Source organism: Bos mutus, chromosome 12, assembly GCF_027580195.1.
Source record: "Bos mutus isolate GX-2022 chromosome 12, NWIPB_WYAK_1.1, whole genome shotgun sequence".
Taxonomy (NCBI): Eukaryota; Metazoa; Chordata; class Mammalia; order Artiodactyla; family Bovidae; genus Bos; species Bos mutus.
The window spans coordinates 78,193,220-78,214,180 of record NC_091628.1 but is presented as its reverse complement, the minus strand read 5'-3'; the positions used below and the strand labels follow the sequence as shown (position 1 = coordinate 78,214,180).

General features: G+C 41.5%; 1 protein-coding gene across 2 annotated transcripts in view; it reads left to right on the top strand.

The window, feature by feature from the left end:
- The window catches only part of BIVM (basic, immunoglobulin-like variable motif containing), a 69,787-nt gene that overhangs the window by 34,254 nt on the left and 14,572 nt on the right, over nucleotides 1-20,961 (top strand). Inside the window, exons 9-15 of one of the 2 annotated variants that reach the window (XM_070380763.1) lie at nucleotides 749-845; nucleotides 2,310-2,541; nucleotides 13,409-13,584; nucleotides 14,503-14,618; nucleotides 15,007-15,093; nucleotides 16,143-16,203; nucleotides 19,811-19,954. In XM_070380763.1, the coding sequence (XP_070236864.1) occupies nucleotides 749-845; nucleotides 2,310-2,541; nucleotides 13,409-13,584; nucleotides 14,503-14,618; nucleotides 15,007-15,093; nucleotides 16,143-16,203; nucleotides 19,811-19,954 (913 nt within the window). Of the gene's footprint in view, nucleotides 1-748; nucleotides 846-2,309; nucleotides 4,248-13,408; nucleotides 13,585-14,502; nucleotides 14,619-15,006; nucleotides 15,094-16,142; nucleotides 16,204-19,810; nucleotides 19,955-20,961 lie in introns of those variants that run through there. The other variant, XM_070380762.1, reaches the window with a different exon arrangement.

Here is a 20,961-nt window from a genome sequence, read left to right as displayed (position 1 = left end):
TCTCAGCATAGAATTATATATATATTTTGTTAAAAATTTTTCCTATATTTTTTGATGCTATTGTAAATTGATTTAGTTGAAGTAATAGTTGAGTTACAATGTTGTGTGAGTTTTAGGTGTACAGTAATGTGATTCAGTTATATATATACACATATATATTTTTAAATTATTTCCCATTATAGGTTATTACAATATTGAATATTGTTCCTATAAACTGATTTTTAAAACATTTTATCTCCCAATTATTTTCTGGTAGTGTACAAAAATACAATGGATTTTTCTATATAGGCCTTAAATCTTACACCTTTATCAAATTCAGTTGTTAGTTCTAGTAACAGATTTGCAATACAAAGCAATTTGTAATTGTTTTGGATTTTCTATACCATCAATCATGTTGTTTATGGATAAAGGCATACTAACTTAGAAAACTTTTGAAAATGTACTTGACTCCAATTAAAAAGAAAATATGGAATGTTTCCACACCAGCCTGCAGGATGTCACTTAACAGGTTGATATATATTTTTATTTCATGTGGAGAGTAACCATTTTTAACCTTGGCATTAGTTGGATAAAGAGAACTGTCATTTAAAAGAGGATTTATGAAAACCTAATAGATGAAGTAATCCTCTGATGGAAGAATTATTGCCATGGAACTGTTGTAGCAAATTGCTCATGTGAAAAGTTCCATTACTTTTTAAAAGTATTTTAAACCTAAAGAAAATTGTGCTTTATTCTTCCTTAACAATAGATGGGCAGATATTGTTACTGATCTAAACACTCAAAATCCAGAATATCTAGATATCCGGCACTTAGAGAGGGGGCTGCAGTACCGAAAGACAAAGAAGGTAAGAACCCCACTGTGTGTGGAAGTATTTCTCAACTGGCTGAAATGCAGTCATTTTCGTCAGCACTCTAGGTTGTAAATAACAGAAACCCAGTTCAGACCATTTTAGACAGAAAAGTGAAAACCAAGGACACGTGTCTTTAAAAGGAAATTTACAGTAGCTAGGACGGGGTAGCAATCTAGATGTCCATTGACAGATGAGTGGATAAAGAAGTTACGGTGCATATGCACAATGGAATATTACTCAGCTATAAAAAGAAACGCATTTGAGTCAGTTCTAATGAAGTAGATGAACCTAGAGCCTCTTATACAGAATAAAGTATGTCAGAAAGAGAAAAGACAAATATTGTATACTAACGCATATATATGGAGTATAGAAAGATAGTACTGATTCCACGTGCAAGGCCGCAAACACAGACATAAAGAAAAGACTTTTGGACGCAGTGGAGGAAGGAGAGGGTGGGATGAGTTGAGAGAATAGCACTGAAACACACACACTACCATATGTAAAATAGATAGCTCATGGGAATTTGCTGTATGATGCAGGGAACCCAAAGCCTGTGCTGCGTGACAACCTAGAGGGGTGGCACGTGGGTGGGAGGAGGGAGGGACGTTCAGAAGGGAGGGGACCAATGTATACCTGTGGCTGATTCATGATGATGTATGGCAGAAACCACTGCAATATTGTAAAGTAATTATCTTCTAATTTAAAATTTAAAAAAGGCAAGAAGTCCAGCCAGGTGCCAGGCAGAAATGTTATCGGGGCAGGGAGCTAGTCTATCTCGTTCTCAGCTGTCTTTCTCTTTGCTTCCTGAAGATCATCGTCTTTCAACTTAGGTCTCCCTTTCAGAAGAACAGTCTAGACTGAGACGGGCCTGCCTCCAGCCCAGTTCTGTAGTGGTGGCCCAGCTGGAGTCAGGTGCTGACTCCCGGGGCATTAACTGTGGCCTTGGGGCAGAGCCGTGTTTACCAACAAGGCCTCTGTGGGTGGTTCTCAGGGAATGGTATGTTCTGTGGGTTGAGGAGACAGCCCGTCGCTATAATCCCACTAACATGTGAAGAACACATAGTGGGGAGAGGAAGAGGAATGATCTTGGTGTTTGGATTAGGCAATGTGGGAGCACCGAGCGTGAGTGAGAGGTAGAGAGGCAAATGGGGGCGGGGAAGGGGTCTTGGCTCCTGTGGACATTGTTATATTTTTGTAAAGGCAGCTGGTCAGGAAAGATGCTGGGTAGTGTGATCTGATGATGTCGGAAAGGATAAATACTATTTAGATGCAGATGACGGCGGGGAAAAAATCCCATGGACAGAGGAGCCTGGTTGGCTACAGTCTATGGAGTTGCAAAGACAGCACAACTGAGCATGCATGCATGAAGGAGGGAAAATAAGAGAATTCATTGGAACCCACATAGTATAACTAGTTTCCTCTTGTTTTCTGAACCCAACATTTTTTTTTTCTTCTTAGGTTGGAGGAAACTTGCATTGCATCATAGCATTCCAGAGACTTAGCTGGCAAAGATTTGGCCTTTGGAACTTTCCGTTTGGAACTATTAGACAGGAATCACAGCCTCCAATGCATGCCCATGGAATTGCCAAATCTGAGAGTGAGGACAATATCTCCAAGAAGCAGCACGGGCGCCTGGGCCGGTCTTTTAGTACTGGTTTCCATCAGGACTCAACATGGAAAAAGATGTCCAGTATCCACGAGAGAAGGAACAGTGGCTACCATGGTTACAGTGATTACGAGGGGAATGACTGACCATGCTGGGTCCCTACGCTGGGGGTCACACACACAGCTGGTCGATGCAGGACTGCGTTAAGGCAGTACGAGATTTTAAGTCTATGTTAAATAGGAACAGATCTTGTGGGGCAAAACATAACCTTGTAGTTCCTCCAGTAAATAAGCTTGTATATGAATAGGATGGGTGATTTCAGACATATAAACAGATAAGCACAGATTTTTTTTTTGTCCTTTTAAAATTAAGAGTATATAAACATTCTGGACAGTTTTGCAAAGTCCAATAAAATTACATATAAACAAATCAGACACAATTTCATTCAATAACATCATGATTTGAAATACTTAAGCATGAAGGGACTTCTCATGACTTGACCCCCAGATATTTGTTGCAGTTTTATTCCTAAGCTCAAAATTTAAGGTACTCACTCTCTGTCCTTTAAAGAAAATTGGGGCTGTTGACTTCTAGTTTTTCTCTTGGGTTAAAGCTCATTTCAAATAACTTAGTGAGTCTAGAAATTCATTTTTACTTGTAGCAGTATCTTGCCTGCCTCGTATTTTTCCTGATTAACTTTCTCAGGATTCTCAATAAAGAGGCAAAAGAGAAAAGACTCCAGGCACTGATCTTTTCTGCTGGTGCAGATGGATGACTTCCTGCATCAACTCAGGTGTTCTGGACTTTCTTGGTATGTTGTTGTTACATATTGACAAGAACTTTAGGTCTTGAAAGACTTCTATAAGTCTACAATAAACCTTGGTTTAGGGATAGAGTAAACGAACAAGTGGGTTTCCCTGATGGCCCAGTGGTAAAGAACCCGCCTGCCAATGCAAGAGTCATGGGTTTGATCCCTGGGTTGGGAAGATCCCCTGGAGATGGAAATGGCAACCCACTCCAGTATTCTTGCCTGGGAAATCCCATGGACAGAGGAGCCTGGCGGCTACAGTCCATGGGGTCGAGAAGAGCCGGACATGACTTAGCAACTAAAACAACAAAATAACAAGTGACACCTGAAGTTTCTACACCCAAAGTAACCTTTGAGGTGAGATGTGATATGTGACTGGTCCCCCCATATGGAGTCATGTGTTGATAAAAAAAAGCATTAAGATGTGTTAGGACTGCCCATCACTCAGAGGGCAACTATCCATATTCCAGGCTCTGAGCTCTTTCCTTTTGTAAAACCATATAGACTATTAGCTGTTTGAAGAGAGTGTGTAATTGTTCAGAACGTGTGGATTTCATGTATTTGAGCTCCTGTCCAGTTGCTGTCAGTTTTTCTTCTTCTGCCAACCTGTGACTCATGAACAACTAGGATCTTTTGTCCTTTCATTCCAGGGGCTGTTCCAGGACTCCAGTCAGTAACTTGATTATTACAAGGTGCTGAATATGTTGGTAACCATATTGCAATACACCTCAAGGAAAGGGTTCAGATTTTTATTTTGAAAATATTTTCATTTCCTTCTCTTTTGAATTTTATATCCATGTATCCACTCAGATACTCCTAGCCTACAGATGGGGATATTATGAAATGGGCATTTTTCTGAAGAGAATATTTTGCTTGAAAGGTCAAGGACTGAAAGAGATTTGTAGGTCATTGATTTTGTTACTTCATACTGGAACTTTTAAGAAGTTTTCATCAATAAAGTTTTGTTTTCTACTTTTAATCATGTGAATGTTTTGAACTTTTAAGGATGGAGTGGCCTTATAATTTGAAGTATATGACAGAGGTACATGACAGAATTTGTCAATTCTGCCTGAGTAGTATAAGAAACATCTGACTTTTATAATTAGTGAGACTATAGGTATATGTCTGTAATTTTAGATTTTTGTAAGACTTTATAACAGGAAATAGAAAATGTAATTCTTTAGCTTGAACCAAATGAAAACTGTGATTTCTGGAGGTCAAATCTTGATTTCATATAGCTCAGCCAAATATTTCAGAGAAGAGGTTGGTAAAGAATGGAAATAAATGCAACATAAAACAAAGAACACAGTAACATCTAGGAAAAGAGGATGCATTTATATATATTGCTTATTGGCCATAATCAACTTTTATAAAACACTTAATATACATGATCACTTAATAACTTGGTTTACAAGTTTGGCAGTTATGAGGAGCACACTGAGGTTTATAGGGACTGCTTTTCCAGAATCTGTAAGCCAGTGACTGCACATTGCTCTTTGAAGATTAGTAACATTCCTGTCGTAACTTCTTGGTCAGTTTTTCTTAGGGGTCTCCATAGAAGCAATGAAAGTTCATATTACTGGCTCGCTACTAACTGGCTGTTATCATCTTGGGCAAGTTAAGATTGTTTTTCTTGTGCATAATTCCTCATTGGCTAAAATGGGGATAATAGTACTTATCTCACAAACTGTTTTGAAGAATAAGTAAGTTAATACGTGTCAAGTGTTTCACACAGTGCTTTCTAGAGAGCAATTGCTATTTAAATGCTTGTTATTATTATTAGCCTATATAATGTGTATTCTCCTGGCAGAATCTTGATAGAGAGCCCTTCGCTGCTGCTGTTGCTAAGTCACTTCAGTCATTTCTGACTCTTTGTGACCCTATGGACTGTAGCCCACCAGACTCCTCTGTCCTTGGGATTCTCCAGGCAAGAATACTGGAGTGGGTTGCTGTGCCTGCCTCCAGGGGATCTTCCCGACCCAGGACTGAACCCGCATCTCTCATGTCTTCTGCATTGGCAGCAGGTTCTTCACCACTAGTGCTGCCTGGGAAGCCCTTTAAACAGCAACCAAAGGAACCAACTCCTTATTAATCAAATGAACACTCCTCAGTTGATGTTCCTTCAAAAATACATTTTGTATCCAAGAAATGTTGCTCTGGTTTTACAAGCACTTACAGTACTCAAATGCTCACATTGACTACTTGTTTTTACAAACTTCAGAAGGCAATGGCACCCCACTTGAGTACTCTTGCCTGGAAAATCCTGTGGATGGAGCAGCCTGGTAGGCTGCAGTCCATGGGGTCGCTACGAGTCGGACACGACTGAGCGACTTCACTTTGACTTTTCACTTTCATGCATTGGAGAAGGCAATGGCAACCCACTCCAGTATGCTTGCCTGGAGAATCCCATGGACGGAGGAGCCTGGGAGGCTGCAGTCCATGGGGTTGCAAAGAGTCAGACACGACTGAGCGACTTGATTTTCCTTTCACTTTTCCAGTATTGTTGCCTGGGAAATCCCATGGACAGAGGAGCCTGGTGGGCTACAGTCCATGGGGTTACAGGGTCTGAGGTGACTGAGCAACTGAGTACACAGGTCAAGGAAACCTGGCTACTGGGAACCATCTGTTTGGGCAAAAAAATAGTTTCACTAAAAACTTATTTTCCAATCATTTCTTTTCACTGATTTTAATCTAATTTCAATAGTCCAAATCTGAACCAATATGTACGAAAAGGCTACCATTCATTGACCACTAGTGGTTAAGTACTTCACAAACATTACCTATGATCCTTGCTTGAAACAGTTTGCAAGACTGCTTCTATGCCCGCCTATTACAGATGAAGAAAGATGTTTTGAACAAACCTGATCTGAGCAATGCTAAACACCATAAGTGGTTTGGTGGCGGTTTGAATCTAGCCTGAGGGTCCAATCTACCACCTTTCCAGGAGCTACTTTGGCAATGAATTTCTTGTTATTTCTGACCTACAAGCCTCTTAAATGCTGAAGAAAAATGTACTTCAAGGGCTAAAATTTTAAACCATATTACTATCTGGTTACTACAAATTTTCAGATAACTACCTACTTATTAATGAAAAAAAATCAACCAAATCTTCCGCCTACTTCTGTTTTGACTATGCCAAGGCCTTTGATTATGTGGATCACAACAAACTGTGGAAAGTTCTTAAAGAGATAAGAATACCAGACCACTTGACCTGCCTCCTGAGAAATATGTATGTAGGTGAAGAAGCAACAGTTATACCTGGACATGGAACAACAGACTGGTTCCAAATCCGGAAAGGAGTATGTCAAGGCTGTATATTGTCACCCTGCTTATTTAACTTATATGCAGAGTACATCATGAGAAATGCCAGACTGGATGAAGCACAAGCTGGAATCAAGATTTCCATAAGTATCAATAACCTCAGATATGCAGATGACACAACACGCCTGGCAGAAAGCAGAGAACTAAAGAGCCTCTTGATGAAAGTGAAAGAGGAGAGTGAAAAAGTTGGCTTAAAGCTCAACATTCAGAAAACGAACATCATGGTATCTGGTCCCATCACTTCATGGGAAATAGATGGGGAAACAATGGAAACAGTGAGACTTTATTTTTTGGGGCTCCAAAATCACTGCAGCTGGTGACTGCAGCCATGAAATTAAAAAGTTGATTGCTCCTTAGAAGAAAAATTATGACCAACCTAGACAGCATATTAAAAAGCAGAGACATTACTTTGCCTATAGAGGTCCATCTAGTCAAGGGTATGGTTTTTCCAGCAGTCATGTATGGATGTGAGTTGGACTATTAGGAAAGCTGAGCGCAGAAGAATTGATGCTTTTGAACTATGGTGTTGGAGAAGACTCTTGAGAGTCCCTTGGACTGCAAGGAGGTCCAACCAGTCCATCCTAAAGGAAATTAGTCCTGAATATTCTTTAGAAGGACTGATGCTGAAACGCCAATACTTTGGCCACCTAACGCGAAGAATTGACTCACTAGAAAAGACCCTGATGCTGGGAAAGATTGAAGGCGGGAAGAGAAGGGGACGACAGAGGACCAGATGGTTGGATGGCATCACCAACTCAATGGACATGAGTTGAAATGGACAGGGAAGCCTGGCGTGCTGCGGTGCATGGGGTCACAAAGAGTCGGACACGACTAAGCGACTGAAATGAATTGAAAGCTTCCACCTTTCAGTTATTGCCTCCCGCGATACACAATACTTAGCATCAAGAATTTTCACAACTGGCGGCAGACTGGGAAGAAACCGACGCTAGAAGAGCACGTACAAATCCGTAACTTCTGAAAGAAAACGCTTTGGTATAGTTTCAACGTTTAACAGAAATAAGATGCCTCCGTGGAGGAGGTAAGGCGGCCAACAAGCCGTAAACACAGGGGCCGAACCACTCCCTCACTTCCGGAACGCATCGGCGCAGCGGATATACGTCATCGTGGGGAGCCAGGACTTCCGCCTTGCGAGACGCATTAAATAGCATCTGGGGCGCTCCGTTTCCCGTGCGTGTACGCCTGAACTTGAGGAGATTGGAGTTTTCGTAGGAAGTTTTTCTGGCTGTTAAATCTTGCCTGCGCCGGCCCCTCACCCTGGTCGTCCGTTAAGAGTGCTAAACGTTTGGGCCAGAGCGCTGGAGGAGACGAGGACTTGCCCCTCAGCGTCGCCAGTTTTCTCTGGTCCCGTTTTTCTTCCGCAAGGCCGTGTCAGTTTCTGGAAACTGCCCATTTCGACGGGGCCGGTTTTTCCTAGACAGCTGCGGGCTCTTAATTTTCCGTCTTTCCGAGTAGAAGCCGAGAGTGCTCTTCCTGGGCCCGGGACGGCGGTGCAGCCGGGCGGGGAAGACTTGGAGTGAAAAGCCGCCCGCGACGCCGAGGACGCAGCTCCCTCATGGGAGTTCAGGGGCTCTGGAAGCTGTTGGAATGCTCCGGGCGGCAGATCAGCCCTGAGACGCTGGAGGGGAAGATCCTTGCCGTGGGTATCCTTTACGCGGCGTCGGCGCTGGGGATGCTCGGTGGACGCCAGGGTTTGTTTGTTTTAATGGAAGGATAACTGCTTTACAGAACTGTGGTGTTTTCTGTCAGACATGAACGTGAGACGCCAGGGCTTTTTGCTCTCAGTTTTCCTGGGGCGCAGAGCGGCGTTGGAGGGGCAGCCCGGGGCAGTCTCACGCCGGGGGGAGTAGATATAGGATCTTCCTCTGGACGCTTCCTAAGTGTCTCATTTCCTCCCGCTTTGCAGTCACAGCTGCCTGGACTGGAGTCTTAGGCCCAGCGCTCTACGCCTCTCTACAGTTCTTTCATCTGGGAAGTGGAGGTGATAACAGTCTCTACACACACAGCTGGTGGGAGGAATAAAGGGAATATTTAAATGAAAGGAGTTTAGAAATAGTGTCTGGCCCTGTTAATATTGCAAATTCTGAAGGTGTTATTCTGGCTGGGAGATCAGCCTGGAGAAAACGAAGTCGACTTCCTACCAATAGTTTTGCCAGCTGTCCTGAGTCTTGCCCGTTTATATTTATGAGAGGAAGAAAAACGTGTGTGGACATGTGTTTTACGTTTTCTTTTTTTTAAAAGTAACTTACTTTTTTTTTGTTACGATTTTTGGAATAGGAAATTCGTACGTTACAACACCGCAAAGATTTCAAAAGGTGTACCGTGCGTTATTTTCCTCCCAACCTCTGTGATGGACTTGTTGGTGTGCGTGTTTGGCTGGTTTTGTCTTTAGAATTAGATGTTATTTCCTAATTACGGAAACAGGTGAAAGCTGTTTCTGAAATTTTAGTGTTTTTATTCGTTAGGCATTCTTCATTATCTGTTGGAGAAGGAAATGGCAACCCACTCCGGTGTACTTGCCTGGAGAATCCCAGGGACGGGAGCCTGGTGGGCTGCCGTCTATGGGGTCACACAGAGTCGGACACGACTGAAGTGACTTAGCAGCAGCAGCAGCTTCATTATCTTTCTGTTTTTATCTTTCTTTTTTTTTTTTTTTCCTGAATGTTCTGTTCCAGAAGCTGGTGGTACCTTCCACCAGTTCCCTAAGTTGGGACGTATGACTAGGGGCTCCATGCTCTGTGGAGAAGACAGTGCTGCAGTAGTTGCTGTGGTAAATGCACTGTCAGAGGGGGTGGGGATTCAGCAGGAGGAGCCATTCATTGACTTCATTGGAGACAATTCATATGTAATGGAAGAGTGATAATGTTTTTTTAAGTAAAGCAAGACGATGATAATTATATATTTTTTGCAATGTGGGTAATTTAAAACACATCCGTAATGAATGGTGGCTTAAAAGTTTTATGCCTGATAGCTTGTGGCAAAGGTTTGTGTTTTAAGTACACGTGCTGTGGCCGCCCTCTAGTGGTTCCTTAAACCATTGCTTCCTGAAGGTTTTCTCCGTGGAACTATTAGTATCTATCCATAGGAATGAAAGCGGTATTGTCAGGAACCCTTAAAACGTCAGCAGAAGTTTATATCAGTTTACATTCCAGCCCATGTGAGGAATTAATAGTTTGTAAAATGTATTCAGGTTTTTTGGTTTTATTTGTTAATGAAATTACCCTTGGCATACTAGGTTCATAATTTATTCTTGAATCCCTGAAATAAATTGTTTGGTCTTTTTACCATTTACAGCTGAGTGTCTTGTTTATTTATCCAATATAAATGTTTGTGTCAAATAATAAAGAATTAATAATTAAACTTTTGTCTCTTATGGACCTTAGCATTTGTAAAATACACTGAACTCTATTATTAACAAAGTATTACACTCTGTGTAGGCCCCACCTGCAATGTGGGGGGCCTGGGTTTGATTCCTGGGTTGGGAAGATCCTCTGGAGGAGGGCATGGCAACCCACTCCAGTATTCTTGCCTGGAAAATCCCTGTGGACAGAGGGGCCTGGTGGTCTTCAGTCCATGGGGTGGCACAGAGTCAGACATGACTGAGTGACTAAGCACAGCAGGTTTAGTAGCCTGTGTTTCAGAAGGTTCATGTCTAGTTCCAAAGGATAACAGAGTTGAGAGCCACCGATCTGAAATTAGATTTTCTCATTCCCTGGTAGCTCAGATGGCAAAGAATCTGCCTGCAGTGCTGGAGACTCAGGTTCAATTCCTGTGTTGGGAAGATCCCCTGAAGAAGGGAATGGCTACCCACTCCAGTATTCTTGCCTGGAGAATTCTATGGACAGAGGAGCCTGGTGGGCTACAGTCCATGAGGTGGCAAAGGGTCCGACACAACTGAGTGACTTAACACTTCATAAAATTGAATGAGTTAAGTAGAAACTTATTCCATCTAATACAGTGGTGTAGCAACCGGAACAAAGCATTTAGAAATCTTGACCCAGTACAATATAGAATTAAGCCAACACCAAATCATACTTCCAGGATGGACCCTTTAGCTGACGTCTTCTGGTCCTCACCACTGCATTCTGCTTTCACTCAGGCTACTGTAACTAGCTTAAAGCAGGTTTCCTTGTAATGATAGTTCATTCCTCACTTGGCCACTGGGGTGAGCCTTCAGTGACATCCTTCCAGTGACCGCAGATACATCTCGTCCTCTCCCTGCTCCTCTTGCACCCGCCACGTTGGCCTTGAACAGAACACATTTCTGGTCCAGGGCATTTGTGTTCGCTGTACCTCCAGCCTCACTGTCTTCTCTCATTTGCTCAGATCTGTGTTACTTCTTTGGACAGGCCTTCCCCATCTAATGTAGTCCCTGTTGACTCAGTAAAGAATCTGTTTGCAATGCAGGAGACCTGGATTTGATCCCTGGGTTGCAAAGATCCCTCTGGGGAAGGAAATGGCAACCCACTCCAGTATTCTTGCCTGGAGAATTCCATGGACAGAGGAGCCTGGTGGGCTACTGTCCATAGGGTCAAAAAGAGTAAGACATGACTGAGCAACTAACTTTCATTTTTTTCCCCCACCTAAGAGCCATTGACTCTCAATCATGTTTTTGCCCATTTACTCTGCTCTTAGTTTTTTCCTTGGCACTTACCAACAACCTAATGTATTCTATAGCTATACTTGATTTTTATTGTCTGTCTTCCCTATTAGAATTGCAAGTTTCTCAGGGGTCTGGACCCTGTCTGTTTTGTTCATGGCTTTATTTTTCACTCTTCTATCCTTAGGCTTTTGGGTATGCCTAGTAGCCCACAAATATAGGAGTGAATCTAGCTTGCTGTCCACTAGTTGGTTTATGTAGTGTTTATTCAGTTAATTGTTGATGGGCCTTGTCTTTTATGGTGGTAAGTTAGGTAATGTCATTCATACAAATATTTTAACTGCTCAGCTCATCTGATTGCAGATCTTTGTTGCCTCCTCTGTACGCTGAGAGGGAGAGCCGTGCCAGGCAGTGTGGTTTAGGCACATCACGGAGCTCACAGTCTGGACTGCTCCCCCACTAGATTGTAAACTCCATTAGCGCAAACGCTTTGTTTGGTCTAGTTATGTATCCCCGAGCGCATAGAAGCATTTCTGCTGTGAAGTCAGCAAGGTGTTTTTACACAAGTGTGGATCACTGGACGTCTTAATCTCGGCCCAAGGGCTCAGAGAGGGAGGAGCTTTTTCAGGCTGGGGAAGGAGCGTGAACACCTTGCAGGAAGGAAGGAGCTCAGTGACTCCAGGCTTCCAGAGAAGCCCAGTGGCTTGACACGAGCCAGGAGAAATGAGCAGAGGGCAGCTCATTGAGGGCTTCGCAGACCTGAATGAGCCTCAGATGATATCCTAAAGGCAAAGGGAAGCTTCCCAGGGGTTTTCACTATAGGTATGTTGGTGAACTCTAACGTAGACTTTCAAGATAGAAAGGGAGAACTGATGGGACCTGGCAGTGCTGGGTGAGGGGAAGGTATGGGGTGGCGCTCAGGGTTCTGGCTTGAGCGAATTGGACAGATGTCCACTGAAACGGGTGTGAGCAGCCTGGTGCGAAGACAGGGAGCTCTTTTTTTTTTTTAAATTTTTTTATGGATCTCAGGTTTTGCTTGTGTCAAGTCTGCAGTGACTGTGAAGCAGCAGGTAGAGATGTCAACTTGGTCATCCATTCTGGGGTCAGGAGAGCTCTGGGGCAGAGGTCCATGCCTGGAGTGCGGGGCTGTGGGGGCTGCAGTTGCAGGGGGCCAGAGGTAGCCTGGATGGACGCTGCAGACAGGAGGAAAGGAAAGGGCCTGAGAGCCACCACCGTGGAAGTGAGCACTCTGATGGTGGGCCAGGGGAGTGGGCAGAGATCCAGGGAATGCAGCAGAGGGCTGTGTCCTTCTCTTAGGAACAAATAGAAAGCAGTTAGTTAAAAAGCACTTTTTAGTGAAATTTAAAAATAGAAGATGACTCCAAGAAGAAAGCAATCAGTTGTAATCACAGCAGAAGATAACTACTCTTAACATTGTGTTGACCAAAAAGTTTGTTCCGGTTTTTGTGTAACATATTATGGAAAACCCTGAACCATCTTTTGTGTCAACCCAATATTTTGAGGTCTGAGCTTCAAGTATATTTAACATACTGCATATGTTACAAAATAGATTTATACTGTCCATACTTTTGTAACCTGTTTTATTTCTTCCTTTAATAATATTTTGTGACTGCTTTATGTGCTTAGCTTCTATTCTTAAGGGTCACTTGGATTGCAGCAAATCATGATATCATAATCTAATTTTAAAAAAAGACCAATTGGAAAACTTCCATTCTTCATATTTTCATTATTATAAACAAAACCACCTTATAAGTCACTCTGATTATAAGTCTGTGATGACTTCTTGAGGATAAGTGTGTGGAAGTGGAATTCTTACATAAAAGAGAATGTAGATTTTAAAGTGTTTTGCTATGAATTGCTAAATCGTTCTCCAAAAGAGTTGGTTAATTTACTAAAATTTCATATAGATCACTGGTTTCTTTTAAAGAAGTTCCTTTCAATTAGACTTTTTAAAGGAGACATGTGCCTGTGTAAGCTTTTACAGTTCAGGATGTAAACAGTGATGACAGGAGCCCAACTAAAGTGAACTTACTTTAGGGAGATTCCAGTAGGGCTGAACATTTTTCAGTTTCAAGTGAATTGGGATGAGTGCTCAGTTTTAATGTTTCAATAATATCAGGCATTGGGGATTTGTAAGGGGAGGGAAGGATTTGCAGAGTGTTTTCCATGAACAATTCTTCTAGATATTAGCATCTGGTTAAACCAGGCTCTTAAAGGAGTCCGCGATCGCCACGGGAACTCCATAGAAAACGCCCATCTTCTCACTTTGTTCCACCGACTCTGCAAACTCTTATTTTTCCGAATTCGTCCTATTTTTGTGTTTGATGGGGATGCTCCACTATTGAAGAAACAGACATTGGTAAGAGTTATATATATATATTTTTTTTTTCTTTCTGCATTCTTAGAATTTTAGTTCAAATTTTAATTGACCTAAAATTAAAATTTTCTTCTTAGAATTTTGGAAACCAAGACTTACTTTGACATATATCCAATTTAATTCAACTTTTAAAAATTTATCATAAACAGATAATTTCTTTTCAAAGAAAGTTACCTCTGAAAACATTGTATAACATGAGTGCAATAATATTTAATGTTTAATAAAACTATTAAAGTTAACAGTAGTTATAGTAAAGAGTTTTCCCTTTGGATTATCTTCTTAAGTGTTCTACAGTTAAACTTACACAGTATTGTATAGCAACTATATCAAAAAGAAAAAGAATGTTTTGATAGTCTTGCCTTATATTTAACTGTAAGCTCAGAGACTATTTCCTTTTCCCCTGTTTAGAAATTTCTTACAAGGTATATCTGTACATTTTAGGATTTCCTTTGACATCATTTTGGATATGGAAGGGCAGAGTTACATATAAGTAATGTGTTTTTATAAAAACTAATACCAGAAATTGGCTTTGACCTAACAGTAGCATTTTAAAGACTAGTTAATTGATGTAATAATCCCTTTAGGGAAGCATTTACTTAATTATATAGTATTAAGTTTAGGCTTCTTGGGAACATTAAAGGACATTTAAAAGAAACAAAGTAATGGTTTCCCAAATACATTGTATAATAATTCATTAAGTAATACTTAGAAACTCTGGCTGTCCTTTACACAACAAAAACCTGAAGCTATTCACTTGTACACTAATTAGGAGAAAACACTAAAACAGCTATAATCTGAAAACTCAGAAGACAAACCAAATTCCATGGAGAAAAAAGCCACAGAATTGTTTTTAATATACTAATACCCCAAAATAAAATCCTATATTCTTTCTTCTCACAGGCTAAGAGAAGGCATAAAAAGGACTTGGCCGCCAGTGACTCCAAAACAACTACAGAGAAGCTTTTGAAAACATTTTTGAAAAGACAGGTTATCAAAACCGCCTTAAAAAGCAAAAGGCAAGCAGAGAATTACATTCATTTCAAAGATGAGCATTTTTTATGTTTGCACTGAATTCTGTGATTCCCTTTCTCTAATAAGAGGACTCAATGGAATGTCCATTTGACTGAGTGAACTGAGGTGACAGTTCTCTGATCTTTGAGAATCAGCTTTGACAGTGAGAAGGAAAAGTTGCCAGGTTGCATGGCTTGTATGTTTTACTCTCCTAACAGTTTTCTTCATGCCAAGACCAGGTTCCCTCTTTCTGGAGGCAAGCAGGCCAGCAAGGCAGAACCCATACCCTGGTTTCCCCTTCTCAGCTGGGTTTGTGTGTTCAATGGGGAATATTACTGACTCTCAAAATACTGTTTCCTATCATCTCTGGTGAAGCCTCTGTGTACTTTTCAGGGAGGAAGCTCTTCCCAGTCTTACTCAAGTTCAGAGAGAAGATGACATCTATGCTTTGCCACCTTTACAAGAGAAAGAGAAAAACAGGTAAATGTTTTAACTATTTAAAAATGTCATTGCTGCATTCAGACAGATTTAAACCTTTATGTTTTACTTAAATGATAAGGTGTGTTGGATTAATGCATCTGCAATACACATTCTTGACACTTAGATTGGTTTTCAAAGGCTGCATCTTCTATTGACTCCCTTAGTGGTTTGTGGTGGTTTCCTTTCTTCATCCTCAGGAGCCTGTGTTAGCTTGTTCATTTAGAGTTTGTGGAGACGTGGATTCTGGTTTTTCTGACTCTTTGTTGACACCTACCGTCTCAACCTGCTTCTCAGCCTGGCATTTTCTCTCTCACCATCACTGAAGTCTGCACACACGATGTCCTCCCTGTTAAATCCAGTGGCTGCTTTGCAATTCTCAGGCTGATGTAGTGCCCATATGGTCCTGTTCTCTGGGGACCTCTCTGGTCGCTCTTCCTCCTGCTGGCTGATAATCCTCAGCGGCTTCTCTGGTTGAAGTGCAGGTGGAGGGCCGGTTTGTCCCCCCCGCCCCAACCCCGACCACCCCCATTCCTTTCCCAGGGCTCCTGTGAGGCCACACAGCTTTTGAATCCCCGCTGCCGCCATCACCGTGTTTCGAGGTTACTGGTCTGGCTTCCGCACTTCTGTCTCCATCTCTGATCTTACCCTTTTGGAGGAACTCCTATCAGGCCCAGTTTCTGATTTGTAGTGTAGAACCTGTTAAAACTCAAATCTGATACTGTAGTGTCCTTGCTTAAAACATGTTCTAGTTTCTTCTTTTTTCTCCAAGCAATGTAATTGCGAGAGAATTCAGAAAGCTCCTGCAGTGAGGTGACTCTTAATTGCCCCTTTGGCAACCTGCTCTGCTCTGGTGGTGGAAGATGTTAGATCTTGCTATGATCGCTCCCTTACAGGTGTCCCTACCATATGGTGAGACCAAAGATGGCGCAGTTCTTGCCATCTTATTCACCACTGTAGCTTCTGTAACTAGCAGTGCCTTGCACTCAAGAAATATTTTTGTGAGTCATCATTAAATCATAGGTATTATAAATGGTGTGTTTGACTTTCAGTTCAGAAGAGGAGGATGAAAAAGAATGGCAAGAAAGGATGAGTCAGAAACAGGCATTACAGGTATTTAAATAATTTTTGAATGCAGAATTTATTCTATTATTAGTATTTGAAATGAATAACATGAAAATGAATGCTTTTAATGAGTAGTATGGACTTATGAATGTTCTTGATAAGAAAGACAGATAGTACCTTATTTGTTGTGTGTATATATATATGTGTGCATCATATATAAAATATACACATGCTCACAAACATATATGGAATTATGCATATCTAGGTATCCAAAATAAGCCATCTTTCTTTTTTAACCAGCCAGTAAATGAATATAATAATTAATGCTCATATAACAATAAAGGAAAGCACGTCGCCCATGAATAACTTCTAGTAGCATTTTGCTGTATGTTAGTGCCCTCCCACCCTGTATGGTTGCGTATCTGTGTGTGTGTCTGGAAATGCGTGTGTGTTTCAAGGGTGCATGGGTACGTACGCATTTATGAAGATGTATGTTGCTGCACAGGCTGTAGCTATCTATTGCTGTATAACTTAGTGCTGTGACGACTGTCTTTTATTATCATCTTCTTCGCTGATCTGGGGGTTGATGAGCGCAGGGGGAAGTTCCCTTGAGCGTCTCCTGTGTGGGTGCAGTCAGGCTGGAGCTGGGACTGGAGTCCCTCCAGGCCTCCTTCCTGCATGCCCCGCTGTTGATGCTGGCAGTCCGTCAGAACCCCGCCTGTGTGTCCTGAGCTCGGGCACAGCGGCGCTGGGTTCCCAGGGCAGGAGCCCAGGAGGAAGTGACTGCTGGGCCTGTGCTGCCCTTTCTGACAGCCTTGGGGGATGTGCAGCCTCCTGTCCACGGTGTGCAGTTCACTGGCTGCCGGGTAAGGTCAGCACCTACTGGATGGGAGGGGAATTCATCCAGAAAAGAGAGTCAGAGAACCTGTGGACATGTTCTATCATCTAATGACTAGCATGCTTACAAATTGAACTTGTGCTGTGGATACATGTTTTTGAAATTTCCTGCAAGTTTCTCACAATAGCAGGTAACATTCTTTGATTCCCTTGTCTGTTTATAATAATATTTTAGTATGTCTGTTAGAAGACTTTTGATAAAATTGCAAGGTTCTTCAGCTCATGAAAATACTGCCTTATTAACACAGCAAGAAAGCACAGACTTGGTGAAGACCAGGGACCCTGTGGGCAGAGACCCCTGCAGTTAAGTCTGGGCTCCATTGCTCACTAGTTTTGAGATCTTAGATGCAACTTAGCTTCTCCATGGTGCTTTTTTTTTTTTTTTAATTTTTGATGCCTTCCCTGTAGGAGTGATGAGATCATTCTTGAGGGAGAACACTGGAAGCTCTGAATAAAATGACTGGCATGTTTTAAGTGCTTGCTGGTCTACAGACACATAGCACACATACATACAAGAAAGCAAACTATTATTTTGTCTCCTTTACTAATGAAGAGTTTTAAAGTACTTTCAGTAATCAAGTTAAATTTAGAAAAGTTTTATACTTTTGTGTGTCTGTGAAATTTCTCACGGTTAATTTCACTTTTGGTTTTAGAAAGTGAAAGTTGCACAGTTGTGTCCGACTGTTTGCGACCCCATGGACTGTAGCCTTCCTGGCTCCTCTGTGCTCTTGTCCTAGAATTCTCTAGGCAAGAATACTGGAGTGGGTTGCCATTTCCTTCTCCAGGGAATCTTCCCAACCCAGGGATCAAACCCAGGTAAAGAATTGCAGGCAGATTCTTTACAAACTGAGCCACTAGGTTAAAAGCAACACAAAATGTATCTAACTAAAGCAGTTATAAGTATTATTTAAATTCGTAAGGCTCATCTCTGCCTCAGGGACTTTGCACTTGCTGTCCCTTCAGCCTTGGATGCTCTTCCCTGAGTAGATTTCTGGTGTCTTTCATGTCTCTGCTCACAGGTCATTATTACTATTTTTTTACTTTTTATTTTGCACTGGGCTAGAGCCGATTAACATTGTTGTGATAGTGTCAGGCGAATACAGGTCGTTTTTTGTGGAGTCTTTCCTATTTATCAAATATTTTTTTCTCTTTCTATTCTTCTAATCAACTCTATCAGATTAACTTGCTTTGTTTTCTCATCATTATCTTGTTCATTTATTTGTTTATCATGTGTTTTCTTCTTCTAAGAATAGAAGTTTATCTGGCATGATCTCTAAAGTACTTTAAACACCTGGAACAGTACATGGTATATTAGAGATGCCTAGTAAGTATTTCTTTTTTCTTTTGAATTAATGAATGTTGTTGTTCATTCACTCAGTCCTGTCCGACTCTTTGTGACCCCATGGACTGCAGCACACCAGGCCTCCCTGTCCATCACCATCTCCCAGAGCTTGCTCAAACTCATGTCCATTGAGTCAGTAATGCCATCCAACCATCTCATCCTCTGTCGTCTCCTTCTTCTCCTACCTTCAGTCTTTCCCAGCATTAGGGTCTTTTCCAGTGAGTCGGTTCTTTGCATCAGGTGGCCAAAGTATTGGAGCTTCAGCCTCAGCATCAATCCCTCCAGTGGATATTTTGGATTGATTTCCTTTAGGATTGACTGGTTTGATCTCCTTGCAGTCCAAGGGACTCTCAAGAGTCTTCTCCAACACCACAGTTCAAAAGCATCAATTCTTGGTGCTCAGCCTTCTTTATGGCCCAACTCTCAGATCCATACATGACTACTGGAAAAACCATAGCTTTGACTAGATAGACCTTTGTCGGCAAAGTAATATCTCTGCTTTTTAATATTCTGTCTAGGTTTGTCATAGCTTTTCTTCCAAGGAGCAAGCATCTTTTAATTTCATGGTTGCAGTCACCATCTGCAGTGATTTTGGAGCCCAAGAAAATAGGCTCTCATTGTTTCCATTGTTTCTCCATCTATTTGCCATGAAGTGATGGGACCAGATGCCATGATCTTAGTTTTTGAATGTTGAGTTTTAAGCCAGGTTTTTCATTCTTTCAGCTTCATCAAGAAGCTCTTTACTTCCTCTTCGCTTTTTGCCTTAAGGGTAGTATCATCTGCATATCTGAGGTTATTGATATTTGTCCCAGCAATCTTAATTCCAGCTTGTGCTTCATCCACCCTGGCCTTTCATGTGATGTACTCTGCATATAAGTTAAATAAACAGGGCGACAGTATACAGCCTTGACACATTCCTTTCCCAATTTTGAACCAGTATGTTGTTCCACATAGGGTTCTAACTGATGCTTCTTGACCTGTATACAGGTTTCTCAGGAGGCAGGTATGGTGGTCTGATACTCCCATCTCTTTAAGAATTTTCCACAGTTCCTTGTTATCCACACAGTCAAAGGCTTTAGCATCAATGAAGCAAAAGTAGATACGTTTTTGGAATTCTCTTGCTTTTTCTATAATTCAACAGATGTTGGCAATTTGATCTCTGATTCGTCTGCCTTTTCTAAATCCAGCTTGAACATCTGGAAGTTCTCGGTTCATGTACTGTTGAATGAGTAAATGGATGTATTCCCTCACCTGTCCGTTCACTTTAATGCCTGTTGCAGATATGTATAACTGTATTTAGCCTACTGTAGATTATGTAGAACTCTGTATACAAGCACACACACAAAGTCTGGCATGGTGAGTAGAGTTAAGTGTATAAAATGTAAATGTCATGGTGTTATGTTTCACTCTTTACAGGAAGAGTTCTTTCAGAATCCTCATGCAGTTGACATTGAGTCTGAAGATTTCAACAGCCTGCCCCTTGAAGTAAAGCATGAAATCTTGACTGATATGAAGGAATTTACTAAGCGGAGAAGAACATTATTTGAAGCGATGCCAGAGGTGAAATATACAATAGCATGTTAATGTGTACAGTTAAGAGTGTCAGCAAAATTTTTTGTTAAAATAAGAGAATATTGATAAACATTACAGGATCTGTTGTTTTCAGTAAACAGTCTTTGCATATCTCTGTGATCCTGTGAAACATCATTTTGTATAAGTTGGCACTTACAGACACTTACCGAAGACCTCTTGACTTTCCACCAAGACCAAGTCTTGTCTCCTGCTCTGTGTTCTCACAGGTCCCTTTGGTATCTCTTTAGATTCTTAGCTCCCAGATGTGCCTACCTTGTGCACTTCTGTATTTTCAGCGCTTAGCTCAGTATTTTTCACATAGTAGGTGCTCAGTAGTTCAGTCCTTAAGTTAGTTCATGAAAATTATTTTAATCCATCATATACATTGTAGAATATTTGCAGTAATATAGAACCTAATCACAGTGGAGAAGTTTGTTCTAACTTGAAATTCCAGGTATCTGTTCCTCTGAAGGCTAGAAGTGTAGTCTTCCCTCTTCCTCTTTCCTCTTCCCTCTTCCTGGACCAGGAATTGAACCACTCCCGTCTTCCCTTTTCCTCTTTCTGGATGGTGGTAACAGGGAATTCAGTGGTAAATTCCTCAGCTTGGAGCCTCTGATGGTGGCTCTGCAGCTGCAGAAATGGGAAGTGGGGCAGCGCGTGGAATCGGGTTCTGTTGAGTGTGTTCCCTGGTCTCACTGCACCATCGTCACTGTGTTTAGCTGGTGAGTGAGTCTCGTTTTCCTTCCTACTGCTACAACCTGTTCTTTCTAATATCATTCTCCGTTAACTTTACCTATAAATTTTGTAATATTGCTAATGAATGGATGTGGGGCTTTATTTTTTTCTACAGACTTTGGAACGTTTCTTAGATTGATAAGAAAAATATGAAAAAGGCAGGAGCTGTTTCTTTTCCCATCATTCCTTTCTGCTTTTCCATGAAGCACATGAATGTAGGAAAATGCCAAGGTGTACAGAAATAATGTACAAAGGACAGA